Genomic DNA, 23,844 nt, shown 5'->3' with positions numbered 1-23,844 from the left:
GCGTTTATGCAGCCACTTGAGATCCTACTTCCATATGTGGTGGACCTGCCCTAAGGTAAAGGAGTTTTGGACCCAATGCCTCGCCACTATAAAGACATTACCCAAGTGACCATTCCACTAAATCCCGAACAGGTCCTCCTGGGGATCCCACACCCCGACGCTTACCCGAGAACGGGGAGGAGGGCCATGCTGTCCACTCAACTCTTGCTGGCTGCCAAAATCACAGTAGCCCGCACCTGGAAAACGGCGGAAGGCCCCCTCATGCCTTTGTCGTGGATCAAACTCTGGGACATCCTAATAGCTGAAAAGGTCACGGCAGCTAAGGCGGGTAGACTATTGTTTCTTGGACGTCTGGGGCCCGGTCCTAGACTATGAACAGAAATATCCGGCGCTTACTTTTAAGCCGCGCATGATCGCGAACGCTCTCCGTTCTATGGGGGACAGCTCGCCACCTGGCGGAACGGAATGAGGCCCGGGAACAATGCCGTCTGCGGGCGTAGGGGTTGGGGGGAGGGGGGCATTTCAAATGTCATATGTCGTCTGTAACAAATGTGAGTTTATCATGCTTGCTCCTGTGTGCTGTTAATAAATAAACAAGTTAAAAAAAAAAAAAAGCACGACCACATCTCAATAATCGGACAGGAAGCTCACTGGCTACCTATGAAGTCAAGAATCCTCTTCAAAACGTGTTTCATTACGCATAAATGCCTGATTCAGAACGCCTCCATCTACCTAATACAATGACGACCAAGAATTCGACAAGAACGTTAAGATTGAATTACAGTTCCCAACTTCAGGTCCCACGTTACAAACTCTTGAAAGTGGGAGAATCAAGCTTTCAAGTCTAAGCACCTAAAACTTGGAACTACCTCCCAGTGACTGAGAGGTGAACCTGTGCACTCAAGTTTTAAAAAATCACTAAAGACCTGGTTCTTTAAGAGATATTAGGGTAGAACCACTCCCCATGCCAGAAACCCTTGCATAGACAACCCGTTGCAATTAATATCTTGCAAGAGTTAAAAAAGAACCATCTTCTCAGAACAGCGCTTTTGACTATTGTCTGTGTAACCGAGCCTCGACTGTAACTTGAATTGTATATTCAGATTTGTGTTCTTTGCCTCTAATTGTGTAACATTGCCTCCAATGCAACTAGAAATGTAAATGTTTCTGTAACCTACGCCGTGATACCCAAGGGTTTGGGCGTATAACAAATGCTATAAATGAAATAAAAAAATTAATAAAGACAGATTTAGAAATGAGGTCCAGTACAACCCTCAGGCCAGCCTGGTTGTTCTTGGGTACTGCAAATATCCTGGAATAGTAACCGGAGCCCCTGTCTACAAGAGGAACCAGATCTATCGCCTGCATCTACCAAAGGATGTCCCGTAAAAGAGCTGGGGACTCGATCCGACAAAGAGGAGAGGATGTTAGAGTCAAAGGAAAAGGAAGACTGAAGCCTGTGGAGAATCTGTACAGAATACACAGGTTGCTGTAAAGGTGCTTCGAGATGTCCTGGAACAGAGGTAACAGCCCCCCACAGGCGGGCTGTGTTCCACAACCTTGACATCACTGCGTTTTAGCATCAGAGGCGGGAGCAGAGGAGGGGGAGCGTGTTAGGGAGAATTCTCTGTTAAGGCTAATTTCCCAAACCTAGTGAGCCTCCCCAGCAGCTTTGCTGGATTTTATTTTTTTCTCTCCTGCTTAGAGTGAGACTCTTTTTCTCCCACTCTTAGACCAGATTTGAGAATGTCCTTTGACTATGTAATGTGTTTTATGGGCTATGGGGCCTTTTACTCCATAGGGCTTCATGTGTTTTTGGTATGTGTGTTACACAGCACCCTCAGTGCAATAACACCTGGGTGTCATAGTGACCCCCAAACATAGACTCCATACCCTGGGACTGACTACTGTCTCCCAGGGCATGTAAAGTCACCATTTACTAGTCTTAAATTGTGAACAGAACCAGTGCAAACCATCATATTGTGGAAGTACGGGTAGGGGTAATTCAATTGCCCCTGGGTCTGTTTTCCAAGGGGGCACTGTTGAGTCCCCCCTTGTCGAGTTTCTGGCTGGTGGCAGTGGATACCACGCAAAATATTCCACCAGAATATTTCCTATGGGATTTTCCCATTCATTTTAAACGCACCACTTTTTGGTGCAATGTTAAAGATACCGCTGGGTTATTTATTTAATATTTATTCCACGGTTGGGTCTTTTTGCCAGGACTATGTTTCAAAATGGCGTTTGTGTTCGCCTCTGAAACTCTAACCCAAGTCGAGCCCTTTGTTCCACTTTTTGGCGGGCTTCTCCACAGAAGCCCTCCAAATGGTGCCACTCTGTCTGGGGTCAACAGGATGTGTGGGAGGGGGATTAGGCACCCTGGAATGAGTTGCCTTGGCAACTCAAGTCGCACTCTTGTGTGATTGGCCCAGTGGTGAGTCGCCCGGCTCACCACTTAGCATGTTTGAGTGACAGCTAGGCTGATGAATGGGTTTTTGCTGCATAAAAGCAGGGCTTTGGGGACTGGAACTTCAGAAGTCCCACAGGACCTAAAGAATCCGAAGAGGGGAGAAGCTGAGCCATCTACAATGACGACACCACAGGTGGAGCCCTACTGTACGAAACTCACCACTTTCCCGACGACAGAGGAGATCTTCTTCCATGAGAGTCTTCTTTCCTTTGAGCTGGTGGGACCAACCAGTTCGCCTTTTTCGCCTTCCTGGATCGTCTTGTGGCTGAATCGCCCGTGCCAAGCACCCCGGCGGCCGGATAGCCACGCTTCACCACTACCGCGAATAAAAGGGTCGTACCTTTTAACCGGGAAACTCTGCGGCTGGTTTCTTCCCTGGCAGTGCAACGACCTCCAGCTTTCCTCCACGTCGAGATCATCTCTTCCCCTGGACGAAGCTCCGACTTGCACCCGCTGCCAGGAACAACTGCCCCCGCTGGAGCTTTCTCATCATTTCAGGTACTGTGTCCCGCCTGGTCTCCCTTGCAACAGACTGTCCAAGGTGTCCCGTAAATCCTTGACTCTCTATCCTGGGGTGACCTCGGACCTGCTAACATTACCTTTCTAACTTGATACAACCTCTTTTGACTTTTCTGCAAAGACTTTGAGTGCATTTCCACTGTGTGATCTTGGGCACATTCCGCCTTGCTCTATCCAAGAGTGGGCCGGGCCTATGAACATTTTGCTCTACAGTAGACCCTGCCTTTCTTGACTTGCTGTGGTTTCTTAAAAGTGTTGGTACTGTGTGTTTTTCCTATTCTGCCTTTTCTCTCCCTTTTTAAACAAATTATTGGAGTGCCATCTACAGTTACGCGCTCACCTCCGTTTTGCTAAATAAGTGGTGTCTTAACCTAGACTTGTCGAATAATTAACTACAGAGGTGTATATACTTATAGTGACTGTGTTTGAACTTGCTTGAAATATTAGTGCCAGTGTATTTTTACAAGTGTGTTTTTAAATAAATAATTATGTACTTTTATACCAAAGCTCTGGTCAGTGTTTGCTTGTGCTACTGTATTTTTAGCCCTATTGTGTATACTCTATATACTGCCTAACTCTTCTTGAGAGAAGTCTGACTGCTCAGCCACAGCTACCAGGCAAATCTGGGTGGTGCAGACTGCTACCAATTGGGTTTACTGCTTACTCCTGTAGTCTTAAACTTTTTGCAGTGGTCCCTAAGGGAAATGCACAGGTTTCTGCCTAACAGAGCGGAAAAACCTGCACGACGTCCGCTGCTGCTTACGACGTCTGCTTCACCCTCTTGTCACTGGGCGACCTATCAGGCCACTGTGTACCGCGGTCCCTGAACCCCTTGAAGCCAGAGAAGGCGCAGGGCTTGAACTCGGTCCTGCCCTGGGACTGAGGAAAGGATTTCTGACCTGATTTTGTCAGGACGGCCAAGGACTTGGCGGTCTGAGAGGAATTCTTCTTCTTTGTCAACTCATCATTGGTTGACAAATGAAAAAGGTCCACACTTTCAAAGGGCAGATCCAGGATCTGTTCCTGCATGTCAGAAGAAAACTAAGTGGCGTGCATCCACGTCATCCTTCTCATCTCTACCCCAAGGCACAGCCCTCTGCTAGCTGTGTCGATGTGGGAGACCCAAGACTCCATGAGGTCCTGCGCAATGGCCCAGGCATCTGCTAGGCCGGCCTTGAAGGACGCCTGCTTTTCCGAAGGGAGGTTGGGCAGAAATTCCCAGAGCTCCTGCTACAGCTTCTGTTTAGCCGCGGTCAAGAGGGCGTCTGTGTGGGCTTGCCACAGATGCAGTCCTGAGATGGAATAACGGCGCTTTCCCAAAGACTTGAGGACTTTGTCCTCCTTGGAGAGGCAACTGAAGTGGCTCACATGGAGGAAGACGAAGATAATGGTTTAGAATACAAGGTGCCGTAGCCACCACTGAGGAACGCGACTGCGGTGGGAGGCAAGGAGGACTGGCTCTGTGTCCGTCAACCTAAACCTGGTGTCCAACTTTTGTTCATCTGGGCGTTGGCCCTGGGCTTCTCCCAGACCTTTTGCGCTACCTGTAAAACATCCTTCTGGAGAGGGATGCCAGATCAGATTGTGGTGTGCTTCGCCAAGACCTCTGCTAGCACTGCCGACTCCTGGGGGGCTTCCTCTGGCAGAGGGACCCCCAAGAACTCCACCAGGCCCTGATGGCAGTCATGAAAGGCCTCAACGGATACTGAGGGTTCATGATCTGGGGAGTCATCGCCTCCCTCCCCCCTTTCGGCAGACCAAAGGGAATCCGGGCCCTGGGACACACGTGACAGGCAGGGTCCCCCAGGTGGAGGGGTCAGAACAACTGGTAGGGCCTAGACCAGGGGATGGGCCGGCACTGGAACCTGGAGCACTGGAGGAACAGGAGTACCACCCAGAGGAGGGGGCCGGGGTTGCGCCACCTCTGGTATGACCTCCTTCACAATGTCCTTCAGGAGCCCTTTCATCTGAAGGTGAATGCATGATGAAGAGGAAGTGCTTGAAGAAGCGGTCCTCGCAAGCCGCTGGGTGTCTAGGGGCCCGGCCCTCCGAAGCGCTGGGCTTCTGCCCCTGGTCGAAGCGCTGAGGTGCCTGGTGCGTGTAGCTGTAAAGCTGTGATGGGTAGATGTATCCCTGAGGAGACCAGAAACCTGCACCATAGGATCCGCTGCCGCTTCCAGAGGGAAGGCGGCTGGGATCATCCTGCAAAGCCCATTCGATTGGCAAAAAGCATTGGCGGGCGCTGGACTGTATCCAAGATTGCTGCCGGTCTGGCAGGCTCCACCACATGCCTCTCCAACATTTTGAAGACTTGTGCCATGCCCTGGGTGGGAGGGCGTGGAGGCCCTGAGCCAAGAGAGGCCTCAGACACAGGAGGCTACAGCTTGGGTCTTGAACCCGAGGAAGAGGCGTGGACCTCAGAGATCCTTCTGGAATACGCAGAGCCCTCAGCCGGACGGCCGGTAGTCATAACATCCTTACTTGCGACCTCGGAGCAAGTTCCGGTAGGTTGGACGCCCTCGGCACCTGTGCCGGTAGCTGTGTTGGATCATGCCGAGGACAGACTCTTGGAGGTGGTACTAAACGATCCCTTAACCCCTGGGGTGGAAGAAGAAGACAAACTTGATTGCCCTTCCGAGGACAGCCTTGTAGCCTTTAGCTGGAATGGCCTCAGCTCAGTCCCCGGAGCGCCCGGAAGAGCTGCTGGGCCCCTCGGCTTGGAAGTCAGTAGCCTTAGAGGCCTCAGGCCTACCAGAACCTGAATTCGAGGAACCCTGATCTGTGGGAACCCTGGTGAAGGAGTTGCTATGCTGTGGTGCAGTGCTGAACAGAGAGCCTACCTTGTCTTGACGAGAGATCCTGGAGACGAAGTCTTTAAGGTGGGGAGGAGGAGAAGTGTGGAAGATCTCCCTCCCCCACGACAACCGATTCTTCAATGTTCTGGAGCGAGAGCTCTGCAAGTCAAACATGGGTTGCAGTGGTAGTCAGGCCCCAAACACTCAAGACACAGTGTGTTATGAGGCTGGGAACGAGCGGTCACGTGAGGCACATCTCGTGAATCCTCCTGCAGCCGACATGCGGCGGGGGAGGCGAGGAAACCGAAGGGAAGTTAAAGAAGATTGAAAAAATTAAACAGGAAGCATGTGGAAAGCTAAGAAAGTCTCTGCACTGGCTGCCATGTCCGACAGCGTCCGTGCGGAAAAAGGGACTGAGTGAAGGTGCCAAAGGGTGAGGCCTTGGTTGGGCGTACCTACGCCTGAGGTCGTACCTTACCACGCTATACTAAATTTAAAGGGGAAGCTCACATTTTTGCTGCCTAAGGTTCCAACATTTGAGTAGTCCTGATATCAGTGTTCCTGTATCAATGTTCCATTCCTTCATCTCGCTGCAGGTCCGTCCACAGTGTCCTGGTCTCCAGCCAACTACAGTCTGTGTAGCGATACAGAGAAATGTGACTGCCCGTCTCCAAGCACTTTTAATTTTGCAGGAAAGAACATAACATACATTACATTTTCTTTGCGTAGACGTTGAGGTACTGAATCAAATGATTTTATCTGCTTCTGAACATCCTGCGTAAAGTCTGGAAAAATGAGAATCCTCCGCATTACCAAATTCAAAGCACCCAACTCTGCATGACTCCTGTACAATCGCACCTCTGTCTCAGAAATGCAACAATTTAGCCATAATCACCCTTAGTTGCCCTCCCGGTGGTGGGGCTCTCCCTGGCACCCTGTTTGCCGTTTCCACTGTAGTAGTGTTGACAGACCTCTAAGACTTTGTGTCACCAGGATCAACTTTTCAACATGTAATTCCACGCTGGATGCCTCCTCTCCTTCAGGCACTCCTATCAACCATATTTTAAAGCTTCGAGAACGGCCCTGCACATCTTCCGCCTTCGCTTCCAAGGTCTTTGCTGCTCCCACCAAGCCCATTACTTGATTTCTCAGCAATGACAACTCATCTTCTATAGTGCTCACTCTTTGTTCCCCCTCTGTCACTCTCTCACAGGCCTTCCATAGATCAGCTTCGCACTAAGGAGACATCTATGCCCACTTCCCGCTTCTGCCCTCCAGTGCTGATCTAGAGTCTTGAATTGCTGCCATCAGACCTTCCAGCGTGACTCCACCCGCAGCCTTGGAGCCCTTGCACTCTTCATCTCCTTCCACCGTCGCATGTTTTCCTTGTTTATGCTTTGTACCCACCTACTGTTCCATCTTCTGCTGTCCCTTAACCATGGTATTTCTGCTCTTCAGTTGTTGTACACACAGTGTACTCAGACGTTTTCCTTACAGCACTTTCCAAGTGTCACCTGTGATTTTTACTGGGTATCCACCAGTCTCCCTGGTCTCCCCAGTCACCAGCAGCAGAGAGCGAAAAGCCAAACCAGTTCAGTACTGATGGGTTTTCCTTATTTAGTATGTAATATATATCCAATTCCCTACTCTGAACCCTCCATCGTTGAGCAGTACTGTGTATGCTTCTCCCTGATGGAGATTTCATTAAGCTCTCTTACAATACAACTTCATTGATCTGCTCTTTCACCGCATTGCTAGGGTTGATCAGCGTAATGTCCTGCTTCGTTATGCGTTTACAAAGGCTTTATGAATAGCGCTGCCTCTGCCCCAGGAAGACTGTTTGCACGCTCAGTCCCACGGGTGGCCGCTCCAATCGTACCTCTAGCCTGGGGCCTAGTGTGAGGGTGCGCAGCTCACCACAAGAAGCAGCCTCCTCCCGGGACTAACTGTTCACAGCCCCGCCTCAGATCGCCATGACCCCGGTGTTGATGCCTCGCGGGTGTCACATCCTCCCTGCCACACTCGATTCCAGCCTTCCAGTCCTTGGCGATACACACATCTCTGAAGCGTATCAGCCCTCTCTGCCACTGTGGGTGAGCACACCCAGGAAACAGTCCCTCGGGTCACCGGCTGCCACCTCAATGGAGCCTCACCAATCACACTGACAAGATGGTGCCAAGGTCAGTACCGGCCAACTCCTCCTCATGCTCTGATCCACAGGTGCAGCTGTGGGTTCCTCCTCAGGTTAGGAGTCTGTTATTAATATCCTGTGGTTTGAGCACAAAAATCAGGATATTTGAAAGGACTTTCTGCGGGCCGCCTAGGAGCTCGAGCTCAGCATGTCCACATTGAACGGCTCTCCTCCATGCCCCCTAAGCATCTTTTTCTGGATAGGTAAGTTATGCCCTGCGATAATGCAGAATCTGTGCTTTGGTATTTGCGCATACATTTTCCTTTACTTTTGTAAGGCTGACAGACATTTCTGCCTCTCTAGGTCCTGATACCAATTGTGGGTGTTGACAAATCAACCGTTTTACTTATGATTTCTACAATTCCTCATAGGTAAGAGTGTATACACAATGGAGCCATTTAAAAGGAAAGGGAGTGTAATTGTAAAGAGAAAATGATGGCAAAATCGCCTTGACGCTTTACTTTCACACTACGCTTTGGGAGAAATAAAACAATGCCTGCAAATACGCTTTGCAGACAACAGTGTTTTATAATGGATCCCAATGATATAATATGGTATGGCATTTATAACGCACCTGTACACAAGTGTTTCTAGGCGCAACAAGACAAGGGAGGGTAGACATAGGAAGGACAACACAAACAATCCTTATAGGCCTGGTGTCATTTGGAACGTGCAAGTGCGACAACGAGACGTGCAGGGGGAAGCATCGGGGGAAGTGCAAGGCAGAGGAGAGGGGGGAGAGCGATCAGGGCAAATGGCTCTGAGTGAGTGCAGCCAGGGCAAGGCGGCTCTGGGTAAGTGCAAGGAGGCAGGGCGGCTGTAGTTGTTACAGTTACAGCCCTTAAGTGCGAGGTAGGCCAGGAGGCAGTGCAAAGGAAGACTGGTTGTGGAAGAGCCTGGTACCCAGTGGACTCTGAGGGAACCAAGCAACCAGTTGGTGCAGCAGACAGGTAAAACAGCAAGGGAGCGAGGGAGAGAAGGCAGAGGAGAAAAAGAGGGTCTTGAGTTGTTTCCGGAACTTCAGGTGGTACGGCTGAAGCCTGGCAGCGGCAGGTAGGCCGTTTCAAAAGGGATGCACCTGCAGAGGAGAGAGATCTACCCCACACTCTCTGCTTGGAGAAGCGTCTGACCCTCAGAGTTGGAGGTAGCTCAACGAAGGGCTCTAGAAGGAAGGTATTTCGGAAGGGAGAGTTGAATGCAGTGCAGGCCTTGGCCCCAGAAAGCCTTGTGGACGATGCAGAGGTTCTAGAACTTGATCCTTGCAGCCGCTGGGAGCCAGTGGAGAGATTTCAGGGGTGGAGAGATCCGGTCCCTGAGCTTAAGGCCAAGGATAAGTCTCGCAATCCTGTTCTGAATTAGTTGCAGGGGGTGAAGAGTAGAGGTAGGCAGATTAAGAAAGAGGCTGTTGCAGTAGTCTAGCCTGAGAGAACCAGTGCTCTGGAGGCAGTGAGCTTTTGTGGGAAAGTGAGAAAAGGTAGAATATCTCAGATGAGGTGCAGGTGGAAGCGGCCCTTTTTGGCAAGGCCCGTGATGTGAGGAGAGAAGGAGAGAGTGGAGTTGAATTGCATCATTCCTAAATCGTGGATAGACAGTCAGGAATGAGCAAGGGAGGAGAGGAGTTTGAGGAAGTCTGAAAGAGAGCCAAGTGTCATCTGCCTAACATTGAAAGAGAAGGTGGAGATCAGGTGGGCCAAAGGGGCCAGATAGACATTGGAGAGCCATGGTGAGAGGATAGAGCCATGGGGGACACCACATGTGGAGAGAGAGGTGGTGTAGAGAAAGGACATAAGTTGGGCCTGGGAGGGACGGTCCAGGAGGAAGGAGGTAGGTCAGCCATGCCAATGGAATCGGCCTCTCATAAACTAGTATTCCATTGGAATCCATTGGTTTTACGCCTGCGTGAAAATTTCACGCAGGGGTAAAACCAAATGTAGGAGGAAAGGAGGAGGAAAGAAAAGCAAAGATGCTATCTCAGCTTTGCTGCCCGCCTATGCCTAGGACTGCTGTAAAATAAAGTGTAACATAAAAGGAAAGCATAAACTGTTTTTATGCTTTCCTTTAGCACTCCACTTTATTATAAAATGACCCCCTTTGTGTTCACTCTTTTTTGCAAAATAATTTTTTGTGTGTCACACAAGAATATTTCTTGTATTGGATCCTTTCTATCAATTTTTCAGAAACATTTTTCTAGACATCTACTTGGCAGTCTCTTTTCCTTCCCCCTGAAGTACCCTTAACGATTTCGGGTCGGAAATATGTCAGGCCACATCAAGAACTACAGTCAAGATATGAACATTAACAAGTCCTTACAACAGTGAGACAGTGTTTTTTCGTTTAGAAAAAGAAGTGAAATGGTTCTTCTTGTTTCAAAATGTATTGTTTGTTTAGATGATTTGTGATTGCATATGGTGATTGATGTATTCATGAATTCTGTTGGTGTGCATTATGCTCTTGTACTATTCTTTCAGATGTTGACTGTTCTTTAATATGTTCTTTTTTTTAGTGGTCTTAGATGACTGTCTTATCTTGTGCATACAACATTAAAGTACTGTTTTAAAAGGACAGTCAATAGCCAGGTGTAGCTCTCATAGTATAACAATACCCTTTGTAGGAGACACATTATGCATCTGGTGGCATCCTAGGAAGTTGTTTAGTCTTGTCTTGTCCAAGACCTGATCATGAAAGAAACTCTGATTGGTCTGATCAATTGCCTTATGCATCAGTAAAGTGATTTTGGCACTGGATACAGAGTGTTTAAGATACATGGTATATATACCTTGATAAGACCCCCTTCGATATGAGCACCGTCGAGGATTTCCACTGCCAGCTGGGCGGCTTCAAGTAGTTCATACTGAATACAGACAAAGAGCTACAATGGGACATACAAAACAACAGGAATAGAATGAGCATTTACAACCAATCAGATATAAAGGTGCATATACACCCTACGCCCCCCTCGCAGACTTCCAGGAGACAGCATATTTATTCAGCACACATTTAAAGACTGTCTTTGCTATACACTTGCTCAAGAAAGGCATCTATGCATTCAAAAGTCTTTAAACCAATGTTAACAATTTTAAATGTCTGAATTACTACAACTCATTCTGGATTCTATAATCTGAAAGCAAGCAAATAGCATATGAAATGGGATTTGTCAAATTATACCGCCCTTTTAAGAAATGCAAGTAAGAAAAAAGCTTCAAGTAACTTCCTGAGCAGACATGCTAAGAATTTGTGTTTATTTTTATATTTTCTTATAATGGAGGTTTGCAAAGGAAGACTGTCAACGAAAAGTGGGATGGGGAAGGTGGTATCAAATAATGGATTTTCTTTTTAACGAGGTGTCCCTGATAGAATACATGACCTTATGAACGAAGCGTGGAAACCTTCTTAGAAGCACTAAAAATCTCCACATGTACCATGCATGCCGACAGCCGTGCCTGCCCAGTTCCTGCCGTATACCAAATGTAACCCTAGACATTTGTATTACTTTGTTCTGTCTTCACAAAGGGACTACTGAACATTGCCTGCTTTTCTTTGGGATGCATCTTCCCCAGCCATCTACAGCTGTTTTGAGGATTTACGAAGAAGGAAACGGTGCAACCTCCATCCCTGGTGTTTCCTCATAGTTTCCATTAACTGTACAGTCTTTAAAACAGTGGTCACATCCTAAGTATTAATGAGGAACGCAGTAAGAGCACCAGGGAGCCTGCAAAGGGGCTGGACAGGGAACGGGATGGAGCGGCCCAGGGTGGGGGAGGCAGAGAACACTCCATAAGGCAAGCGAGAAGCCTCAGGGAGCCCCCCCATGGGAAGGCCCATAACCTTGCTGCTCCCTGCCATGCACAATACCCCAAGCCCAGAAGCTTAAACAGAGTCGACCAGATCCAGGGCACACACGTCTTGAAGAGACCGCACCAGAAGAACATCCCGTACATGAGGAGACATCCACTACTGCAGAGGAACATACAGCGTACCCCAGAAAGGACTAATAAAGAGCTGAACTGAGAGGGTGGACTGGGGGACACACTAGAGAAAACAATGCATCGAACATGGCCGACCGAGTTGGATGCTTCCTCGGTGAACCATGCATCCTGCATCTTCACCAGGGCTCAGAACTCCCTTAAACGTGATCATCAGATACCCAGAATCATGGAGCAAGGGTTGGAACTCAAGCGGAACAGGGGCTCCAGAGGAAAGAAGCAAGAAGAAAGCTCTGGTGACACTCACCCAAAATGGCAGACGCACAGATGGCGGAGAGCAAGGACAGCATCATGCGAATGAAGCATCTTTTCTGGCAGTAAAATTAGCAAGCAGCGAAGCGCCCTAAAAATTAGTGATAACTCTGCAAGAACTCAAATGCAGATGTTGGAGAGCAAGGATCACGGCATGTGAGGAACAAGTTACTTACCTGTAACTGTTGTTCTCCAGCATGGGTCTGGCATGGATTCACATGGGGGGCATCCGTGGTCACTGTCTTCTGGTGGCCTGGGGTCTGGAAGTCCATGCCCGCCGTCAGATGCGCGCCGGTGCCCCACCACCGGATCGCTCGTCGGAAACTCTCGTCGAGTGTGATCCTGTCCTCGAAGCCGCCTGTCGTCTGGATCCAGCGAGCGTCCAGGAACTCCTGCAACGGGCGCATGAGAAGCCTGCACAGGCGGATGAGATAAATGCAAGAAGACATCATTCCGAGGAGGGACTTGATGGACCTCACCCTGGCCGCGTCCGCAACCAGCATCCGCTGCACCTTGCCCAAGATGGCCCTCGTCCTTTCCTCCGACGGAGAGGCCAGAAGCGACACTGTGTCGAGCCTTGCTCCCAGAAACAGTGCGTCTTGTGCGGGCACCAGGTGGGACTTGGCATAGTTTATGGAGAATCCCAGGTCCGTGAGTAGTTGGACGGTCCTTGCCGTGTGCTCTGCGGCGAGCTCCTTCGTCTTCGCTCGGATGAGCCAGTCGTCCAGGTAGGGGTAGACGTGGATCCCCTCTTGGTGCAGCCGCGCCGCCACCGGTGCGAGGCACTTGGTGAACACCCTGGGTGCCAACCTCAATCCGAAGGGAAGGGCTCTGAACTGGTAGTGACGCCCTTGGACCACGAACCTGAGAAACTTTTGGTGTCCCTTTGGGATGGGGATATGGAAGTAGGTATCCTCCAAATCCAACGACGACAGGAAATCGCCCTCCTCCAGTTGACCCAGGACGTGTTGGAGGGTGACCATCCGGAACTTCTGTGCCTTGATGAATTTGTTCAGTCGTCGTAGGTCCAGGATGGGATGCCATCCTCCCGTCTTCTTCTTCACGAGGAAGTATCTTGAGTAAACTCTGGAGCCCCGAAGCCTCTTTGGGACGAGCTCGATGGCGCCCTTCTTGAGCATCGCCTTTACCTCCAAGAGAAGTTGAGGGACGTGATGTTCCTTCCTGGCCACAGGGGGGACGCGCGGGCACCTCTTTAGAAACTCGAGCGCATGACCCTGAGCCAGGGCGTCCAGCACCCACCGGTCGGTGGAGATGGACTCCCACGCGCTGACTAAGCTCACCAGCCGGCCTCCCACCGGGGTGCTTCAGTGGGGGCCCGACCCCACGGCCGGTTCAGTCCTGCTTCAACGAGGCTTTGCCGCCTTGTCCTCCTTGGCGACGATGGCGGGGTCGCCTGACTTGCCTCGTCCCCTGTAAGCTTCCTGTGACGACGAACGGGCCGCTTGGCGGTATGTGGAAAATCCGCCGCTGGAACCTTTGGAGCACCCTGTTTGCCTCCGCCGCTCCGAAAGGTCGGCCGCCGTTGCTGGAGAACCCCAAGAGCCCGGGCCGTCTCCGTGTCCGCCTTGATGGCTTGAAGGGAATCGTCCACTATTTTCCCAAACAGGTTGTTTATTTATTTATTTATTTAGATTTATAGAGCGCACGTCAGCCCGGAGGCATCGTGGCGCTTGTTACAGACAATGGGCCTCATTCCGAGTATGGCGCTAACCAATGGCGCTATTAACGCCTTGGTTGACGCCATACCCGGACCGGCAGCGCCTTGGTGGTTGGCGGAATTACCGCCCCATTCCAAGGTTGGCGGGGCGGTAATTCCCCAATCCCCATTTACCCTTCCCCATTCCCATTCTTGCCCCATAGGGCATAATGGGAGTGGGGAAGGCGTCAATTACGCCACCGTAAATTACGGTGGCGTAATTAACATCAAGGTCCCTTAGCGCCATTTTTTTTAAACGCCTGCTAAAAGCAGGTGTTAAAAGCACCATGGCGCTAAGGGAACTCGGAGTATGGCGGTAAGGGATTACCGCCACCGCTCTCGTTAGCGGTGGCCGCTATCCCTTACCGCCATACTCGGAATGAGGCCCAATATCTTAGTTACATAGGATACAGTAATTACATAAAATACAGAATTTACAGTGGATATGTATACATTAGCAATGCAGTATATTTACATGGATTCCTGAGAGTTTCACAGATATTTCGCAAGGAATGAGGTTTTCAGTTTCCTGCGAAAAGTGGGGAGTGCGTTTTCCGCTCTAATGTCAGCAGGGAGAGCGTTCCAGGTCTTGGCTGCAATGTAGGGGAAAACTTAGACCTCCGGCTTTGGCTCTTTTGATGCGTGGGATGCAGATTAGGTTGGAGTATTGCGTCCTGGTGGGACGGGAGGAGGAGGGTTTGAGGATGGTTTCTGATAGATAGGACGGGGCGGACAGAGAGAGGCATTTGTGAGTGAGGGTGAGGATTTTGAGAGTGATCCGTTCTTTGACCGGGAGCCATTGGGCTGAGTGCCTGGCCTGGGTGATATGCTCTCTTCTTGGGATACTAAGAGCGGCCCGGAGAGCATTGTTCTGGGTGATTTGTAGTCTGTTTATGTTTTTGGCTGATGTGCTTGCTAGGAGTGCATTGCAGTAGTCCAGTTTGGCTCCAATGGTTGCCCTTGCTATAGAGAGGCAATTTGGTTTAGAGAGGTAGGGCTTGATGGCGTTTATGAGTTTGGTGGTGTGTGCGGATGCGGATGTGATTGCGCTGACTTGTCTAGTCATGGATAGTGAGGAGTCAAGGTATACTCCCAGAGTCTTTACGGCTGTGGAAACAGGGATGATGGAGTTGTCAATGGAGAAGTTCCCGTCGAACGGCATGTCCAAGACTCTGGTCTGCACGTCCTGACGAAGTCAGTAGCCTTGAGCCATCCACGCCGCCTAAGGCACCCGCCGTTGCCCAACTGGCGAAATCCAGTGTCAGCGATGTCCGTCGCTATCGTAATGGCGTGGTCCGACGCCACCTCTCCTTCCTGCAAGATCTCTAGGGCTTCCGCCCTCTTGTCGTCTGGTAGGAAGTCCAGCAGGGGGGCCAGTTTGTACCACAACTCCCTGTCGTAGCGGGCTACGATAGCCAAGGCGTTGGCAGCCTTGGCAGCCAAGGCGTTGGCAGCCTTAATCGTCGTCGCTGCCGATGAGATGACTCTGCGTCCCACCGTGTCCAATTTCTTTCCCTCGCCGTCCGGCGGGGAGGTTGACGTAGAGGCCGCCGCGCCCCCCCCCGCTTTCTTCCTGGCCGCCACGGAGACGACCGAGTCCGGGGTCGGCTGTGCCCGAAGGCACAAGGGGGCCGCGTCCGGGACCCGGTACTTCTTCTCGTACTGATCCCTTCTAGCCGGCGTCGTGGATGGGTTCTTGAGGAGGGAGAGGCCCTCATCCCAAATATCGTCTAGTAGAGGTACAGCGAGGACCGTCTTCCTCTTGGTCTCGCGCCGTTGATAAAGGAAACCTTCCTTCTTCTTCTCTTCCGGGCAGAGCTGGAAAAGCTCGGATGCCCTGGCGATCATGGAGTGAAACGATCCAATCTCGTCGGGCGGGGAAGCCCGGGTAGGAGGTGACGACGGGAGATCCTCGTCATAAACCTCGTCGTCTGTACCCGTCGCGGCCGTGTCAGTCCCCGTATCATCCCCACGTGTCGTGGACGGGGAGGAGGGCTGAGTAGGGCGCGATGGCTGAAAAGGAGGTGGAGGATGAATCCTTCTCTTAGGAGGAGGGCTCCCAGAAGGGCCTGGCTCCGGGTCCCCCGTCGGGAGCGGTTCCTCCGTTGGTGGTAACGGCAGTCTCGTCCTTATCTCCGAGCATAAGGACTGTATAGCCAACAAAATTGCCACCAAGTTGTCTTGCGGCACTGGTTGAGGGAGTTCCGACGGGCGATCAAGAGCCCCGTCGGCACCCTCGACGTCCTCGTCGTCTTCCACGTCGGGGTCCCTCCCGACAGGATGGTCTTCTTCCACGCCAGAGCCGTGGCCTAAGACTTCGATCAGCTCCTCCTCAGAGGTTGAGGCCGAATCCACGATGACCTCCTGCCCCCCCTTTTTCTTCTCCCTCAGAGGTTTCACGGGGGTCCTGTCGATGGGCATGAAAGAGGACTCCCTCCGCGGTGGCAGGGAGATTCTGGGCCCCGAGGTCGCCACCACTGGTGTAACCTCCACAGGCTGAGCCAGGGCCGCCGCGACTGTCTCGATAGAGGCCTTGGCCGGAAGGATCAAGGCTTTCACCACCTTAGGTGCGCTCACCGCCTTCTCCTTGGGGGGAGGGTCACCACCTCGCTCCCCCTCCGATGGGGCCTTCGGGCACGACCGGGGTCTCTCCAGGAGCTTCGCCGGGTGCTCGGCCTTCCTCTTAACCGAGCCAGAGCGTTGGCTCGTGGTTGATGGCGCCGGGGAGGATGCGCCCTGCCTGGTGCCCGTAGAGCCCGACCGTTCAGCGCTCCCGGTGCCAGCGGACTCACGGTACTTGGCCTTCTGTTGGACCCCCATCGCCGGGGCGCCCTCAAAGGTCTTAGAAGACCGCTCGGACTTCTTTTTCTTCTTCTCGCCTGACGGGCTCTTTCCTTCCAGCCAGTTGGCGAGACGTTGATGGCGGTCCTTCATGGTCCGCTCCGACATATTGCCGCAAAACGCACAGTCCTTCTCCACGTGCGTATTGTCCTCATGCAGGCAGTAAAGGCAAAGGGAGTGTTCGTCCTCCTTAAAGACATTCTGAAGCTGGCATCCAGGGCAGACCCTGAACAGCTTTCCGGGCGTCGAGCTTCCCTTTTCCTGGGCCATGCTCGAGAAGGGCCTGAGAAACTTCTGGAATCCTCCAAAAGCGTGGCTCGACGAAATCTTCACCCTTGAGGGGCGTAGAAGAATCCGACATGGGTCCCCGTTGATCGGATAAAGAAACGGTGGAGCTTGAGGCTCTTTTGACCGAAAAAAGAAATTTTCCTAAGAAAAAACGCGAAAAAAAGCACTAACACTCGAGAGCAATAGCACGAGGATCCCAACACTTGAACGTGCGGTAAAAATCTGAAGATGGCTGCCAGAGGCGGGGCTTAGGGAGATGGCAGTGGTCAGTATGACGCAGAGATCAGTGATTGGTTACTACTACGAAAGACAGATCAGAAACGAAACTGATACTGATTTTTCTTTACCGAGGATTCCCAGCCTGACGACGGGGAATATTCATGAGCATGTGAATCCATGCCAGACCCCATGCTGGAGAAATGAAGCATCGCTCATGCCAGTGAAATCAGCAAGCAGCATGGTGTCCCGGAGGTGTGCGGTGGCCACCCAGCAGGAATCCAAATGCAGATTTCCGCAGAAGCGAAAACAGTGCGGAACATAAGACAGAGCTGGACGAAGAAGCCTGATCCTCGAAACAAGCGGGGAGGTGAGAAGTAATTAAAACCTAAACATAGGGAGGTCAGACTGTTAAAAGAGACCGTGAGATCCAGAAAATAGAGAATTTCAAAGCACCTGCAAAAACTGAAGGGCCCCGCTTCGGGCGACATCAAAGCTATGATGCAGGACCAAGAACCCACAAACAGACAGTGGTGTCCAGTCAACTCGTCGAAAAAAAACTGGTCGACTGCAATTTGGTCGACGCAATTTGGTCGAAAACCAAATGGTCGAATTTTTTTTTTATTTATATATTTATTTTTCGGGTTTTCGTTTAGTTAAAAAAGGGTTTTTTAGAGAAAAAAAGGGGGTTGGGGGGGCCCCCACAAAAAAAAAAAGGGTTAAAATAAAAAAAATAAAAATTTCGACCATTTGGTTTTCGACCAAATTGGTTCGACCATTTGTCTGGTCGACCAATTTTTTTCGACCAAATGTCTGGCAACCACAGACAGTAACAGACTACGGCACAAATCCACTCGCCCGCGAGTCCTAGGACGAGCCTAGAGGGGGAGAACCCACCTACGAAGCGCTCAAATCTACAGGAAATGCTAGCCGAAATTAAGAAAGAAATAAAGGATTGCGTTATCAGTCTCACCAAATCGGTCACAGATCTGAACAAACAAGTGCTGGTAATCGAGAACAGGGTGGAAGAGTGTCACACATGGGCAATCATCCAATGTGCAGCGTTTACGTGCACAATTGTATTTGCAGCCACTCCATAAAGTTAAACAGTGCGCAAGAGTTTCTATTTGGCAGAAATGGAAGTTGCCATGGAGACTGTCAACCAAGGAGCACCTTCCGTGTCATGTGACACGTCGGCTTTTCTCACCGGCTACGCTCCCATGCAAGCCCCGCCCTCAAATTACAGCATAAATCCAGCGTTCGTCTTTTCATCAGTGCTTCTAATTGTAGCGTATTGTTTCATGAATCCTGAACCAGCTCCGTCTCACGGACGGACTCCCTTCCGTCTACTTCTTTGAAGCTCTGTCTTCTTTTGACTCTGACCGCTTCCAGGACTCCTTTTGCTTGACGATTCTGTATCTGGCTTATCTTGCATGGCTCCCGACCTCGGCCTGATATTCAGACTGCGCTTTCCTTCTGATTCTGCCTCAGTGTTTCTTCCTGGCTTTTGAACACGGACCGCTACCGGACTCCGTTGCCTCATCCTGATATACAGTAAGAGCTTTTGTTTTCAGTATTTGCTGCACCTTATCAGTAAAACGTTGTTTCTATCAACCATAAACCACCTGACCTTGCATGTAAACTTGAGAACTTTCTTGCTTGCTGCTGGACCTCCATCTTCATCACCGCAGCACATTCAGTACTGGTTACTTACTTGGACTTATTCAACATACTAACCTACCTCTTTGTTATTTTCCCCTTCCATTTCTCCTGTTAATATCTCTTCCCTTGTTTACAACTCACATTGGTGGTAAGAACAATTCCTTATATTGACTGGGGTGGTTGCTTAGGGAATTGGTAACATTTAGGGGTTCATGGTATGTTTTGGTTTTCACTGTAGGTTCAGAATCCATATGCCCTAGCAAGACAACTATTCAGGTATTACTACAGTCAAAGTTGTTAGGTTCCTGTATTGTTGGTTTCTGCTTGGTGTTAATCAACTCTGTGCTTTCCTTGTAGCAATGGTTTGGCGGTGCGTGTGTTCCCCGCTCTTTGGTAGGATCAACACCTCTGCCTGTCTATTATTAGAACAGCAAATGTATGTATTGTAAAAAAAAGTTCCCTCAAGTTGAGGAGGCCTGACTTTTTGGAGGTCTCAGTGAATTCAGGCTAGCTATTGAGTGCAAGAGGTTCTGCTCATCGGTTCCCCTCGCTGATCTCGGGACATCTATTCAACGCCCCTAGCAGATACGGTGTGGTGAGTAACAAAGAGACAGAGACAACACTTTGGGAGCAGGGATACGAGCAAGGCGAACAACAAATGGAATGGGTGGTAGCCAAGCAAGATGACAGCGAAAAAAGATCCTGAAGGAATAACATAAGGCTTAAGGGGATACCAATTGCGGTTCTGGAAGCAGGACTAAATGACTATGTCCAAGCAATATTCCAATAGTTGCTGGGAGACTCAGTGGGCGAGAATATGGTCCTGGACAGAACACAAAGAATATACACTGCCTACCAGCAAAAGAAAAATCTGGTGCCGGACAAAGGTGCACTTCTTTCGGGTGAAGGAAGAACAGATCATGAAGGCTGCACAAGGAGTAGAACCAATCACGTTCCGGGACTCCCACATTACCCTCTACCAGGATAAGGCCCAAGCTACACTGATGAAACGAAAGAGGCTTCGGGTAGTCACAAGCTGCTTGCAAGACAAAGAGGTCTGCTACAGATGGACTTTTCTGTGTGGACTTCGCTTTGAATATCAAGGTGAGACATACCACATAGCTAAGGAAGAGGAAATGGTGGATATGATGAGCAAGGACGACACCCCACACTCAAAGGACATGTCGCCGGAGACAAGAGTCCGGAAAACGCCCTGGGCGCTATAACTAGGAAGGAAGGATGGCGACAGTTGCGTCCTTATCCAAAAGGGAGAGGGAGGGGCTCAAAGCATAATGATGACACCTGAAGAGGATTTAAGGTGAGGTGAAGAGTCCACATAATCATAACAGAGACGTAGGGGACAAAGAAGGAAGCAATAAAAAGCTGTAAAGAAAGGTTCCAAGAGGGAAGGATCTAGGTGTCCACTGGTTGGCAAGGGAAGGGGAGGGAAAGGAGGGTGCAGGGCCGGATAGAGGCCATGATTGGTTCACCCACCAGGATTAGTGGTCATAACTGGTGGAACATGCAGGAGAATACTAGGTTGGGGATGTTGGGGGGGAGGGGTTTGGGTTGAATTACTTACTTTTCTTGTGGGATAGTTATATGTCTCAGATCTTATTGACGTCCGGGAACGAAATCAAGGAGCAATGGCAACCTAGAGCTGTACAACCATTTGAGTATGGCTGAGATAAATATGGTAACCCTGAATAGCCAGAGTCTAAACTCACTGATGAAATGTCGCTCTATATTGAGATGGCTATCAGAATTTTGGCATCAGTGGTATTATTACAGGAAACACACCTCCTACCTGAAGATGAAAGGAGGATGACACATTGTGCTTTTCCCAAACAATATTTTGCATTAAGTGGGACAAAAACAAAAAGGGTGGCGATTCTGCTAGGAGCCTCGCTGGCATTTCGAAAGCAGTTTTTTTATGGGTATGCAGAAGGGCGATATCTGGTACTTAAAGACACCTTAGGAAGCCAGACATATACTTTAATAACAATTTATGTTCCAAACGAAAAGCAGGACTACTTCTTGGGTACTGTGCTCCGGAAAATAGGGAGTTGGTGAGAAGGCCAGGTGGTAATCAGAGGGGACTTCAACTGTGTCATAGACACCACACTAGATAAAACATTGCCCCCCACAGCTAATGATAATAAAAACCTTCAGTCCCTGGGGAAATTCTTCAAAGACTTGGACCTAATGGAAGCTTGGAGATTTTTCCACAGCACCGAAAGGGATTATACACATTACTCGGCAGTGCACAAGGTATACTCGAGAATAGATATGGTCCTGGTCTTGTCAACGCTAATCCCCCGGTGACAATAGACATCAGGGTCAAATATCTCATGGACCATGCTCCGGTGATACTACAAATTGAGATGCATGAGGGTAAAACTAAGAACCAGAAACAATGGCGGCTGAACAAATTAATCCTAAGGGATTGCTCTTAAGGCCCAAATGGAGGAAGTGATCACAGACTACTTTAAAGAAAACAACACTGTGGAAGTGGATTGGCGCATGGAATGGGATGCGGGGAAAGCAGTGATACGGGGGAAATTTATCTCTCAGCCTGCGTCATTTATCATATATAAGAGGGAAAGAAACATTGTGAAAGGAACTGGAAATGGAGGTTCAAACAGCAGAATCACAACACAAAAGTAAGCAATCACACAAAACACTACGAGAATTGTGAAAGCTCAAGGCGCAGTTAGAGGCACATATGGCGGACGGCTCTGCTCAAAAGTTGTTGAATACTAGCCAAACATACTATACCGAAGGGGGTAAGGCTAACCGACTGCTATCAGCTAAACTGCATAAGCAAAAAAAACATAACTATATCACACAGCTGCAAGACAAACAGGGCACTCTACACACTGCGGATACATTAAGGATCATGGAGCGATTCCACACCAGCTTAATGAAACAGGAAAAGATGGAACAGGGTCTCCAAACAACTTACATTGGAAAGGCAGAACTGCCCCGGTTATCCAATGAGGAAAGGGAAACCTTAGTAAGGCCCATCATGGCAGAAGAAATCCACAAAGCCATAACATCCTTACGGGGTAATAAAACGCTCGGTCGGATGGCTTTGGGAATGGATATTACAAAACCTTCAGATCCCAACTGATAGCCCCCCTGACACGTTTATTTAGCAAAATTAGAGAAGAAGGAACCGTCACAGAGGATATGGGTATATCTACCACTGTACTGATCGCCAAACCAGGAAAAGACAAAACCTATTGTGCCAACTACCGCCACAAGTCTCACTGAATAGTGATGCTAAAATGTATGCTAAGGTTTTGGCAGAGAGATTAGTGAGAGTCATACCGGGGATAATCCACGAACATCAAACTGGATTCATAATGGGGAGACATACAAAAGACAATATACAAAGGGCAATAGACATAAAAGATTTGGGAACTAGAACGGAGCAGAAATTCTCTATTGCAGTACTGGACACAAGACGAGCCATCGATAGTCTAGACTGGGGGTTTCTAGAACAAGTGCTGGTAGCATTTGGTTGCGTACCAGCATTCAGGCAGACAACCTAGGGCACAGGTTAAGATTTTGAGAGGTACACGCCAGAGGTGTCCGTTGTCACCATTAATATTCGCTATGGCCAGAGGGCGTGGCTAACCGCCATGTAGGAGAGACGTGTTTGATGCAGCTCCGTGTGATACGTTTAACGATCCGCCGCCAACTACTGCTTTTTTCGACTACAAACATCTGAAAACCGCACACAAGCCGTGTGAAAGCCTGATCCGCCCGCTGTCGAAGTTTGGAAGCCCTGCGTCCCTCCGTTGGCCCGCAAAGACGAGGAGAAAAGAACGCCATGCAGACACAGAAAATGGCGGCCATTGTGAGTCCCGGCCCGACGCTGTAAGCAGAGCGCTGCGGCCGACCCATAGGGAGCTCGCCGAGGACCTGGGCGCCCGACCAATGGTGATCTGAAGAGGGCTGCCTGCACCTGCGGGGCCCGGACCTGCACGCCCGAGACCCAGGCCGTCGGAGAGGGAGTCGGAACGGCCTCGGAGGAAATCGGACTGAGGCAGCTGCGGTGGCCTCCGCTGGGATCCGCACTCCCGGAACTACGAAGGAAAGCGGTAAGGAGTCGGAGGGGGGGAGCGCCTGGCACGGCCTTTACTACACTCCCACTGGACCCGAGGCGGGGGCCCCGAAGCCGAACTGTACCCAGCCACCTTGCCAAGCAGCTGAGGCGCCCACACTTCGCTGACATTGCCCGGTGGGCCGTTGACCCACATCCCATCGGCACCCTGAGCAAGGCCTGAGGACAACCAGTGCTCGAACAGGCCCCTTGGGGCGTGAAAGCTTCCCCCCACACTAGCCGGCCGAACCGGCCCCGACGACACACGCAGGACTACCCATCCCGGGCATCCCTCGCACGACAGTAGACCATCCGCACAACCAGAGGCTACAGACCGCGCAGTGCCTGCCGAGGACTAGGGTGCCTCGCGGCGGGGACATGACCACCAAGGGCGCCCGAAGCAAACACCGCCAAACCACCATGGAGTCTTTCGCGGCCACCGGAGCGACTGGGCCCGGGGCGGCTCCCGCCCCTGGAGAGGCGCCAAGTGTCGAGACGCCTGAGCCGGCCAACTCCCAGCTACTAGAGGCCATCATGACACTTCAGAAGACCATGGAGAACAAAATAGACGCGGTCGCCATTGACCTGAACTTACTGCGGCAGGATGTGCGCTCCATCGCCAGCAGAACGGACGCCCTGGAGATCCAAGTTCGGGACAACTCTGAATCCAAAACACAGCTTTTAAAGGAAGTGGACATTTTGGCGCAAAAGGTGAAGAACCTGGAAGACAGGGCCGATGAGGCCGAAGGACGGGCCCGCAGAAATAACATTAGAATAATCGGCCTGCCCGAGGGCATCA

The 23,844-nt window shown here is 50.5% G+C and overlaps 1 protein-coding gene across 4 annotated transcripts in view; it reads right to left on the bottom strand.

Annotated features, from left to right (window-relative positions):
- Window positions 1-23,844, bottom strand: part of REXO5 (RNA exonuclease 5) — a 1,375,618-nt gene that overhangs the window by 359,072 nt on the left and 992,702 nt on the right. For all 4 annotated transcript variants that reach the window (XM_069647648.1, XM_069647652.1, XM_069647650.1 and 1 more), the window contains one exon: window positions 10,752-10,844. In XM_069647648.1, coding sequence (XP_069503749.1) covers window positions 10,752-10,844 — 93 coding nt within the window. The remainder of the gene's footprint in view (window positions 1-10,751; window positions 10,845-23,844) is intronic.

The sequence above is a fragment of the Ambystoma mexicanum genome, chromosome 2q (assembly GCF_040938575.1).
Source record: "Ambystoma mexicanum isolate Mex_15411 chromosome 2q, UKY_AmexF1_1, whole genome shotgun sequence".
Classification (NCBI taxonomy): domain Eukaryota; kingdom Metazoa; phylum Chordata; class Amphibia; order Caudata; family Ambystomatidae; genus Ambystoma; species Ambystoma mexicanum.
Note: the sequence above shows the minus strand (reverse complement) of the source record. Positions and strands in the feature narration are given on the sequence as shown.